Source organism: Simochromis diagramma, unplaced genomic scaffold (assembly GCF_900408965.1).
Source record: "Simochromis diagramma unplaced genomic scaffold, fSimDia1.1 OVJJ01000430.1, whole genome shotgun sequence".
NCBI classification, from domain to species: domain Eukaryota; kingdom Metazoa; phylum Chordata; class Actinopteri; order Cichliformes; family Cichlidae; genus Simochromis; species Simochromis diagramma.
In genome coordinates, this window is record NW_024387258.1 from 1,549,548 (window position 1) to 1,561,615 (window position 12,068).

Genomic DNA, 12,068 nt, shown 5'->3' on the forward strand with positions numbered 1-12,068 from the left:
TTGTCATGACCATTGATCAGTGGCCATTAGTACCATTTACAGAGAGTTGGGGTTGCAATCTTAGCACAGCCACAGTGCTGTAAGCTGGTGAAAGATGTAACTTAGACCCCCTCCTCTATTTAGAGATGGTCTTTCCCTTTTCACGTAAATGGCCTCCAGCATTCAACATCAGCATGGGGGAGAGGTAGTGGTTACAGAAAGAGGGTGATAGATTGTCTGAGACAGAACAAGACAATGCTCTTGACCCGACCTCACACCACCGGGGGAAGGTTCACCAAGTCTGTATAGTTTACCAAAGATACATAAACAGGGTGCACCTTCAAGATCAATTGTCTGTATGATCCACTCGGTCACCTATAACATCTCAAAGTTTCTGGCTTCGATCCTCAACCCATTAGTAGGCAGCTCTGAACACCACATCCAGAACACTACAGATTTTGTTTAGAAGGTGAGAGATGTCCTTATGGAGGCAGATGAAACAATGATTTTGTATGATGTTACATCTCACTTCATTTGTTTCCCAGTCACTGAAGCAGTAGACATAGTTTTAAAAGATTACAGGGTAACTCTTAGCACCAACCGAGTGTATTTGCTCTTGGAACTGTCTTCATTCCACCCATTTCACAAACAAGGGTGAGCACTATTGAGGAAGCCTAAGGGTACAACTCTCTCTGATTGCAGCCATTCACCAATTCTGTGTGAATTGCCTGATCATTTGTCATTGATCATTGTTCTTTAATAGTTATTGATTTATAGTTTACTGAGAGATCCATTAATCCATCCATTCTCGTCTGCTTATCCCTATATATAGATAAACAACCATTCACACTCAGAGTCGCACCCACATTCACACCTCTGGGCAGAATGACCAATTAACCTGCATGTCTTTGGGAGAAAGCCGGAGTACCCGGAGACAACCCATGCAAACACGGAGAGAACATGCAAACTGCACACAGAAAGGCCCCGGCCAGGTGGTGGGGTTGAACTCCGGACAGACACTGATACAAACAGATTTTGGAGGGTTGAAAAGGGCTTTCTGGGTATTGTCATTCCACTAAAAAGAAGGAGAGGAGAGATGAGATTTATGATAAGTGACAGAAATGTGAAATTGCAGATACAAGCTATGAAAATGAGCTTTCTCAGAAGGGTGGCTGGTCTCTCCCTTAGAAGTAGGGTGAGGAGTTCGATCATCCAGGAGCATCTGACAAGGATAGCTACTGGGCTCCTTCTGGGTGAGGTATTCCGAGATGTACCACTGGGAGGAGATGCCGGGGCAGACCAAGGACACGTTGAGGCTACATCTTTTGGCTGGCCTGGGAAGATTTTGTGTACCCCCAGACAAGCTCAAGGAGGTGACTAGGGTGAGGAAGGTCTGGCCTTCTGTGCTTAGGCTGCTGCCTCTGGGAAGCGCCCCAGATAACTGGAAGAAAATTGATGGATAGAATGAGGTTACACTGTAACAATGATGTGTCGTGAAATGGCTGTGCAGCACTCAGGAAAGGATCCAAACGCAGACTCACGGAGGCAAAAGTAAACGTTGACATAAAGACACAGGAGGATAACAAGGGAAGTGGGAACCTCCAAGATGTAGTGGAAAATCTCTATGTATTGATCACATATTGTAACCATAACACTTTAGTAATAGCAAAATCACTCCTGTCACCAGCTGTAGGCATGTAGGATGTTATCACAGTGCACCTCATGGTTTATTGCACCTTCACAGAGGTGAAGGTGCATTGGGTACGCATCAAACTGTGACACATCATTCACCCTACGATAATCGACACAGAACCATATAGACCCATCTTTCTTCACCACGAGAACTATGGGGCTACACCAGGCACTTTGCGACTCTTCTATTACTCCCATCTTCAGCATGTCGGCTGAAAACACACTGTCATGCCTGGCTGTGTTTTAATACGATGCTCAATGAGAGACGTTCGGCTGGGCAAGGGGGAGAAATCGTCCGCAAAGCGCTGTGGCAACCTGGCAACATCTGCTCTCTGGGCTTGTGTGAGATGGTTTATCACAATGGAGGGAGGCAGGAATGGTGGACTTTGGCACCTCCGGGTCAAACTCATCTCTCTCCTTAACCAGGTTCACCAGAGAAGCGCTTTCAGCCTCCCTCCAGGATCTAAGGGGGTTGAGGTGTTAAATCTGCATGGCTCCTCCTCCTCATAGTCAACGTCCCCCACTCGCTGTCTGGGTCAACTTTGCTAGTGAGAGACAGAGAGAGGCGTTGAAAGGCTGCTGCAACAGAACTTATTGTTTCAGAGGAAAACACGAACACAGCGTACAGTCGAGTCTTAACAGCTTACTTACAGCTGGGCTCGTCAGGCTCTCTTCTTGGCTGCAGTCGTTATTATTATATTTACATGCTTCCAGCTCCCGTTTCTGCTCCATGACAGCTCGTACTTTTCCTTTTTCTCCCTCCCTCGCTCACAGACACATAACGGGTAGTGATGTGCGATACCACTGATTTCCTTTCCGATCCGATACCAAGTAATATTCAGGGTGGTATCGACGATACTGATCCGATACTTTGTACAAAAACTTATTTTATTTATTGTATCTCAAATGATAGCATCATAATGATTACAGGACATCAGATTACTTGTTCTTATCACGTAATAATGCAGAGTTCATCATATAGAAATAAAAAAAACTGAAGTTGTGGCTATTTGAACACCTTGCCTGCCTGCAGCACTAAAGGACTCCGTGAGAGACGTCTGTCTCGCCCTAGCATCACCTGTCCTTCTCCTCCTCTTCAGTTCGCCTCAACATACGCTCCTCATATTCTGTGATATGATTTACTCTGAGGTGTTTGACGAGGTTAGTGATGTTGCCACAACCATACATGCCAACCCTCCCGATTTTTCTGGGAGAATCCCAAATTTCAGTGCCCCTCCCGAAAATCTCCTGGAGCCACAATTCTCCCGAATTTCTCCCGATTTTCCAGGACAACAAAATTGAAAAACCATATCGCAGAATTCATAGTGCGGCCCAGCCAATTCCAGTTTCCAACAATGACGGCAGCTACTTAGTTTTAATATTACTCTTATTTCTCTTTCTGGGTCACAAAAAACTTTTAACATGTTTTCAGGTGAGAATGTAGCTGTGTGAACTTCAAATATCTGAGCCGACCGACACATCGTCTTCAAACCCCCGCGGTCTTTCACCACTCGGGTTAAACATGATATATATGTCACTTTGATAACCTAAAAATGTTATTGTTTGGCTTTTTCAGTGTTTTATTTGTTCGTGAGTAAATCGGTTTGGCTGAGATTAAAGTTATTAGATTAGATTAAATTCAATGTAACTTTATTAATCCCTCGGGAGGGTTCCTCCGGGGTTTTCACACGGCTGAATAAATGACAAACAGAAAACTGATTAAACAGAAGTGTGAGACGGTCCAGAGTTTACGTCTGTTATATTTTAGATAGCAAGGAGCAGACGGCAGTTTGACTCCACCGAGGGAGCTCGTGCTGTACTACCCGGCTTTCTTTAGACCGCGAAGGCCGGTCCTCAGGTGGAAGCAGCCTCTGAATTTGGACACCCGCGCTGTTTCCTGGCCGGCCAATAATAACGGTGACATTTAACGTATTTTATCTGATAAATAAACACTGTAAATTTATTTATTCCCCTTCCCCCCCAACAGCCCCTCTGAATGTCTCCCTAATTCTGAGGTCTCAAGGTTGGCAAGTATGTCCACAACACCTCACTTTTTTGCCACATGGATCGCAAACCACGTCTCAGCTGTTTGTGGAGGTAAAATACGTCCGCACAATTACGCTGAGCCATTGTCGTGAGTGCGCACGCCAAGGGGCTGCGAGACATTTATACAGCAGTATTTCGCACAGTTTCTTATGAAAGGCGGAAGAGGAAGTAGTTCCTTTGAATGTAGACAATCCAAATGATATAGTTTCTTTCCACTGTGTTCCTGTTAATGATAAACTACAAATTTACCCTAAATTACTAAAATATCGATATTTTAATGTGAGAATCGATTCTAGAACATAAATGATTGGTATCGGAGGAATCGATATTTCAGGATCGATCCGCACATCACTAATAACGGGTATGGCAGTCCGTTCTCCCTGCACCACAGACTACACTGCCCATCAGGCTACATTGTTTAGGGCGATGCCTGTAACAATCTGCCGGTTGCCTTCATATTAAATCATTTTTGCATAATAATTTTTAGAGGCTCTTATTGCGTGTTTTGTTTGGGTTTCCACCGGCGTGGAATCACCAAAAATAGAGAGAATAGAATAGAATAGAATAGAATAGAATAGAATAGAATTCAACTTTATTGTCATTGCACATGCACAGGTACAGGGCAACGAAATGCAGTTTGCATCCATCCAGAAGTGCTTTAGTGATATAGATATATTACAATATATATTAGCAATAATATAGATATGTGAGTATATTACAGAAATGGGTCTATTATGGTATGTTATAATGTACACGGTATGAAGTATGTTGTGAATATTCTATAACTATAAGTATGTACAGGCTGTAGTGAGTACAAGCTATGTACAGGATATGAACAGGATATAAATATGAAAAACTATACAGAATATGAAATAAATAACTTTACAGAATCTGAGATATACAGCTATACAGAAATGGGAACTATGCAAGTTGTAAACAGCTGTAGGATTAAAGATTATCGAATGTACAGAATGATTATTTACACAGAGCTATACAGTAGTGCAGTTAAGATAAGTGAGGGTGTAGATAGTTTCTACAGAGGTGCTAGTGCTAGTGGTTGTGAGTGGTGGTTCAGTCCATGTTATTATTGTGTGTTTGAGGGTACAGTTGTCCATTGTGTGTGTGTGTAGGTGGTTGTGGGTGTGTGTATGTTCAGTCCATGAGTTTAACGTGGGTCAGATGTCAGGAGGCAGAGTTCAGGAGTCTGACAGCTGTGGGGAAGAAGCTGTTCCGGTACCTGGTGGTCTTAGAGACCATAGCCTAACATATGAAACAGGTAAATACCGCCATGTAATCCATTTATTTCAACAAAGTAACTGTATTCTCAATATCACCTATTGAACAGTAACTGTAACAGATACATTTACTCATATTTTGTATTTTAAATACGTAACGCCGGTGCATGTATTACTCCCCAACCTGCCTGTTGATGAGATCTTGTGCCTCCACCGGCCTCCAACTCCTAAAGAGACACGGGTGTCCCTAAATTTAGCGAATATTAGCTTCAGGCTAGCTTGCTATGACGAATAGGCTAATACCAGCATTTTACCACAACTTCACCAGATGTAGCTAAAAAAACTAAACTAATGTCCAGTCCAGTGGGACAGCAAGGAAAGATGACAAAAAATGATTACTTACTTGCGGTTTAGAGGGTCCAGCTGAAATTGAAGCAGCCATTGAAAGACGGGAAGAGAGAAAGATGGAAGCTTGGTCAGCACGAGTGGCCTCTATAATGTATGCAAATACATGCGGGCCGGAAACCCCCCCTCCCACCCCCTCCCCAGTTCAGGGAGCCAATCAATTGGGTCCTTAGCTGTTTTACCCTTCAAGGCAGCATAGAGAGGCTGCAGCAGATGCGCAGCTCTGGGGAGAAAGCGGTTGTAGAAATTGACCATCCCCAAGAACTCCTGCAGCGCTTTAACAGATGCAGGACCTGGAAAAGCCGAAACGGCCCGGACCTTGTCTGGCAACGGAACCACACCGTCAGCGGAAATGCGGTGGCCCAAGAAATCCAGAACCGGCAAGCCGAACTGGCACTTGGAGGGGTTGACGATCAGGCCGTGTGCCGCCAAGCGCTGGAAAACCTGATGCAGATGGGACGCGTGCTGACTTTCAGAGCAGCTGGCCACCAATATATTGTCAAGGTACACGAAGACGAAAGGCAGCCCACGCAAAACAGAGTCCATCAACCGCTGAAAAGTCTGGGCGGCGCCTTTCAGGCCGAACGGCATGCGCAAAAATTCAAACAGGCCGAAAGGGGTAATAACGGCAGTTTTGGGGACGTCTTCGGCGCGCACGGGAACCTGGTGATACCCCCGCACCAAGTCAATTTTAGAAAAAATCGAGGTGCCGGCGAGGTGGGCGGGAAAATCCTGGATGTGGGGAATGGGGTAACGGTCATTCTCCGTGACATTATTCAAACGGCGAAAATCCCCACACGGCCGCCACCGACCATCTGACTTGGGCACCATGTGTAGCGGAGAAGCCCAGGCACTATTCGAGCGCTGCACTATGCCGAGGCGCTCCATTGCGGCAAACTCTTCCCGAGCGACGGAGAGTTTCGCGGGGTCGAGGCGGCGCGCGTGTGCGAACACCGGGGGACCGACCGTCGGAATATAATGTTCAACCTCGTGCTTCGTTGCCGTGTTCGAGAAATTAGGAACAGTCAGTGAAGGGAACTCCAAGAGCAAACGCTGAAAAACATTCCCTGAAGTCACTAAATTAGCCCGATTCAGGGGCTCGATGGCGCGAGTGAAACAGGGCATTGAAGAAAAAGACAGTGCATCGATTAAGCGTCTGTTAGCGACATCGACCAGCAGTCCGTGGGCACAAAGAAAATCAGCGCCCAAAATAGGTGCAGAGCTAGCGGCAACAACAAAGGTCCATTGGAAATCCCGACCATGAAAACAAACAGTCACGAACCTTTCCCCGAACGTTGCGATGGGAGAGCCATTAGCCGCAATAAGCTGCGGTCCGCAGCCCGCTGCTAAACTGTCGGCTCCGGACGGGGGAAGGAGGCTCTTCTGGGAGCCGGAGTCGACCAGGAAACGTCTCCCAGAGCGCGAGTCTTCTATGAAGAGCAGTTTTTCTTTGTCGCCAGCGGTCGCGGCCGCTACAGCGCGCTGGCGGGGTCCATGTCCCAGGGTCGGAAAAGCGCAAGGCAGCAGGCAGCAGCGCGCTCCGGCGCCAAAATGCTGATGGTAGAAACAGAGGTCCCATCCGTGGTGTCGCTGTGCCGTCAGCGAAGGATCGGGTACGTCGTCGCAGGTCAGCGGGGAAGTGGAAGGCGCCGCCGGCGAGGCTGGAACTAGGTCGTGATCGTGGAAAGTGCGGGTAGCCAGGAGAATACGATCCGCATCCTCAGCCAGGGAGCGATAATCCTTCGTGCCCAGAAGCGGAGAGTTGGCAAGGCCGGCTCTCACGGCCGCCGGCAGCTCTCGGAGGAAAATGTGGGCGAAGAGGAATCCCCCGTCGTCCGGTCCGAGAAAGGATAGCATGTGCTCCATCAGTTCGAGAGCCGTACCGCCACCCAGGCCTGAGAGGGAGAGGAGCTTCTCGGCTCGCTCTGCGTCGGTGAGGGCATAGCGCCGAAGAAGCAGCTCCTTAAGGGCAGCGTACTTCCCTCGGGTGGGTGGGTCGCGGAGGAGAGTCAACGCACGACGGGTGGCTAGCAGGTCGAGAGAAGCCACCACATGGTGATATTTCGTGTCGTCACCCGAGATGCCACGAAGGGCGAACTGAGCCTCCACGTGCACGAACCACGACGGGGGATCGTGAAGCCAAAAGTCCGGCAGCTCGAGCGCCACAGCAAACGTAGCTGCAGCCGGAGGCAGAGGGCTGGTGGCTGCTGATGCATCCAGAGCGGAGTCAGCGCCACCATCGGACTGCAGCATGTTCGAGTCAGGGGTCACCAATGTGGAGGTAAACACAGACGACACGAGAGCTCTCGATAAACACTTGTAACACTGATGTAGTGCTAATGAATTAATACAGGCTAGGGATTGAGTGAAATATTATGGTTATTATTAATCAGAAGATTTAGGAATGCTACTGGAGCTGATGGGCAGTAATTAATAAATACACACAACACAAAAATGTTTTTGCAGGTACCATGTATTTAACCAAACCCCAAAAAAGAATAACAAGAAAAGAAAAACTTAAATAATCACTCCTGCTGCAGCTATCCAATTAATCAAAAACCCAGTGAGGGTGCACAAAGACAACTAAGCAGATTCTTCTGGCTTATACCAAGCAATACAGATTCTCAAAAAACAGTTCCCCCATAAACAACACATGTTAATATCAAATCCACTGATCCACACTGAAGTCCATGAGTTTTATCTGAATGTCCATGAGAGATGTCCAAGCGCTATTGTCCATAAATGAAGGGAATGGTGTGTATGATTGCGGAAATCAGTGTATTTGGAAAATGGGGACAGAGCGTTGTCTTTGATAGCTTCCTACCCAACCGGTGGAAGCTTCATTTGCAGAATGAGTCCTGCTCCTAGCCGTTCATTGGCTCGCCATCCTTTTTCATACCCCAAAAAGGTTCACCTGGCCTGTATTAAATAAACAAGGCCAATAAGAAATCACAAGAATAATACAAAAATGTCAGCCAATTAAGCTAAATACATTAAGTTATTCTTGTTCCTGTGTACACAATTTATAAATAGATAAACAAACAATATATTGGTTAAATATAATATATCTAACCAATAAGGATTTAACTGTAGTGCCAAGAATTCAAGCTTGTGAGCTGGGTAACAACTTTCACTGGATGACAAACCCCTACTAGCATAGGCTATCACCCTAAGTCTCCCCTCTTGCTCTTGGTAAAGGGCGGCGCCCAATCTGGTGGTGCTGGCATCTGTGTGGAGAATGTAAGGCAGTGCCGGATCAGCAAAACCTAGAACTGGTGCAGTGGTAAGTTTGTCAATGAGGGTATCAAAAGCCAACTGACATTCAGGACTCCACCTGGAACCAAAGGAGTGCTTGGGATCAAACTGTGAGCTCTTAGAAGTCTCATTTTTGGAGCTTTTGTGTGTGGATGGGTATCCACGTGTGAGGTTGTTGAGTGGCTTGGCGATCATGGCATATCCCTTAATAAAACGCCTATAGTAGCCAGCGAATCCCAGAAAAGATTTCAAGGTCTTCAAGTTGGTTGGAATTGGCAAGGATTTCAAGATGGCAACCTTTTCTGGGTCTGTCTCAACACCATTTTCTGAAACAATGTGGCCCAAGTATCGGACGGATGTCTGAAAGAATTTGCATTTTTCTGGAGAAAGTTTTAACCCAAATTCTTTCAAGCGATTCAACACTCTCAGCAAACGGTCTTCGTGCTCCTCAAGAGTGTTGGAGAATATGATCAAATCATCCAAAAACACCAGGACCTCTTTCAAGTGCAAGTCTCCCATGCACTTGAAAGAGTTTTTGGAACGTTGAAGGTGCATTAGTAACTCCTTGAGGCATTCGGTTGAACTCCCAAAACCCAATTGGCGTTACAAAAGCGGTTTTGGCTTTATCAGCTTCATCCATCTATATCTGATCTGCAGCGCACCAGACTGATTCGTGACAGTCTACTGCCTCCTGCCTGTAATATGGTGGCCACCACGTGGCTTTTGAGCTACACACTGCTCGTTTATTACTCATCACTACAGAACTGAACACTTTCCCTCCAAAACACAGCAACAACACTTCCTGAGAACTGGGTGTGAGTGGAGCCCTCCAGTGGTCCACCACAAGAGTGTCTATGACATTTATGAGGACAAAATCATCTTTTGTACTTGTTATTCAAGTATATAAAACAACGTGTGTGTTTCTGTGTGTGTGTTTGTGCACAGGCCACATCCTGCTTTCCATTCATTTCCTGATTTGGAGTATTTGAGCAGGACTTGTGAAATACAATGTAATAACAGCAAACCAAACACAGTCTCTGGAAGCAGAGAGAGGTACACAGTGTTGCTAAGAACACATAAATCCTCATCAATAGTCCTAGTGGAAAAACTAAGGTGAGGCAAGGCAGTACCAGACACACCCCCCAAGTTAGATCTTTCACAGTCAGGGTGGAAAAGGAAGGTATTCATAGTCTTGGTAAATAAGGATGTTTACTCAATTTAACATTTACCCAACTTGATACGTCAGTGAAGGCAAATTATCGTGACTGACTATACTAAGATGCAACCAAAGGGCATCTGTAAAAGGCTTCGTCAATAATTATTTAATGATCTTATATTTTAAACTACTTTGCGACTTTTTAAAGCCATCTTCTATAAAGGAATAATTTGAAGGTGATGTTACCTAAATTATCAGTGTCATTTGTCATGTTGCCAATGAAATTCTGCTGGTGTTGTGGGCGTATGCCGAAGATCATATATCAAAAAGATGACCTTTAGGATAATTTTGTCTCATGGTGAAGAAATTAAATATGCAAAAAAAAAAAAAAAAAAAATTACAAGAAGAGCTGCAATAGATCCAATCAAACAATATTTTAAAAGCCATTCCAGAATTAAATCCAGCACTTATTAGCTAAGCTCCTGTTCTCTTTTTAGAAGTGTCTGCGTTTACGGTATATCACCACACCTACCTAGGAATGTTAAGCAAGGCCATGTGCACACTAATATGTCTTCGTTTGAAAACCCAATTTTTTCTTTTTGGCCTTCCGTCCACAATGAGACGGCGTTTTTGGTCAAGGAAAATGGAGCTATTTGAAAACGCTCTCCAAAGCAGATACATTTGAAAAAGCTGTTTTCGCGGTGCAGTGTAGACTGCGTAAATGGAGACTTTTTAAAACGATGACAGGCATTATAGAGCAGTTTTTTTGTTTGCTCTCAGTTATGACAGCCCAGGTTAAAGATTAATATCAGTTTGTACATGCTCCAGATAGATTTTCTTCAAATTCTTTAATTCTCACTCGCTTTTGCAACTTTGTACTTTTGTGTTACTTGCAGCAACAACTCCACCTTATTGTCAGTCCATTTAAAAAACACGGTGCTTTTCCTCTACATTTTGCCGTGACGTTTCAAAGAGCCGGGAAATAAATAAGCGCCAGACAGAAATTATGCAGGTCGAATCGTCTTACGTTTCATCCATGCGCAATACAGGAACATAGTGTTTTCGATCGTTTCAGTGTGGATGAACAACTGTTTGGAAACGCTTAAAAACAATAGTGTGGACGCGGCGCCATAAATCGCTGTTTTCATATTTATCCGGATTTGTGTAGACGTAGCCCAAGTCTGATCTTCTTCTTAATTCTGTACTAGCTCATAGTTAACTACTTGTTGCATGTCATCCTTACTCTTTGTCTCCACAATGTCCTGTTTCTATCAAATAAAAGGCAGAAATAATAATAATCTTTCGGCCACAGGGGAGGCTTTAGCTCAGAAGGTCGAGTAGGTCATCTACTAATCACAAGGTTGGTAGTTTGATCCCTCTCTGCAGCCCAGAGTATCCTGGGCAAGATAATGAACCCCAAGTTGCTCTTCATTGTGTTCAATGGATTATGAAATTGTGGGATAAAAAGCACTTAGGTGTACAAAAAAGTGCTTGTATGAATGGTTGAATGGGAATCTGAGTGCTCACGTAGAGTAGAAAAGCACTATATAAGGATCAGTCAGTTTACTTAATAAAAACATGAATGTTAAAATAAAGTGCATCATGGACATTGATCTTCCTCACCAATGTCAGATCCCTCAAAAACAAAATGAAGGAGCTACATTCTACCATCCACAATTCTGAGATGCCACACTGGAGTTACCAGGCTAGACTCTACACCACCAGGACAGGGACCAGCAGGACAAAGCCTCGCCTCTGTCAGTGCGCCCCAGGGCGGCTGTGGCTTCAATGTAGCTGCCCTCACCAGTGTGTGAATGTGTGTGTGAATGTGTGGATGACTGAATGTGTAAAGCGCTTTGGGGTCCTTAGGGACCAAGTAGAGCGTTATACAAATACAGGCCATTTATTAGGCCATTTACAAAGACTCTGGTAGGGGAAGAGGCGAGGGGCTATGTGCCTATGTTCTTCAGAACTGGTGCCATAACCACAGAATTATAGACAGTAGAAGCCATGTCCATTGACTGAAGGTCCTTTTATCTACCTGGTGAGCTAATGGTAGTCGTAGTTATTGTTGTTTACGTCCCCATTGATGCTAATGTTAGCTCAGCCCTCAACCACCTCCAACTTGTCATCAGCAAACAGCAGCAAGAACACCCAAAGGGCATCCATGTTGTTGCTGAGGACTTCAATAAGGCACGTTTGACATCTGTACTCCCCAAATTCCACCAACATGTTAGGTTTCCTACAAGTAGGGACAGGACACTGGATCATGTGTACAGTGTACAAGGAGGCCTACAGGA

The 12,068-nt window shown here is 45.2% G+C and overlaps 1 protein-coding gene across 1 annotated transcript; it reads right to left on the minus strand.

Annotated features, from left to right (window-relative positions):
- Window positions 1-5,124: 5,124 nt before the first annotated feature.
- Window positions 5,125-9,667, minus strand: LOC120715277. Its single transcript, XM_040002169.1, has 2 exons — window positions 5,491-9,667; window positions 5,125-5,179 (listed from the first exon to the last, which is right to left on the minus strand). The coding sequence occupies exons 1-2, from the start codon at window positions 7,608-7,610 to the stop codon at window positions 5,125-5,127; spliced, it is 2,175 nt and encodes a 724-aa protein (XP_039858103.1). The 5' UTR covers window positions 7,611-9,667.
- Window positions 9,668-12,068: the final 2,401 nt, after the last annotated feature.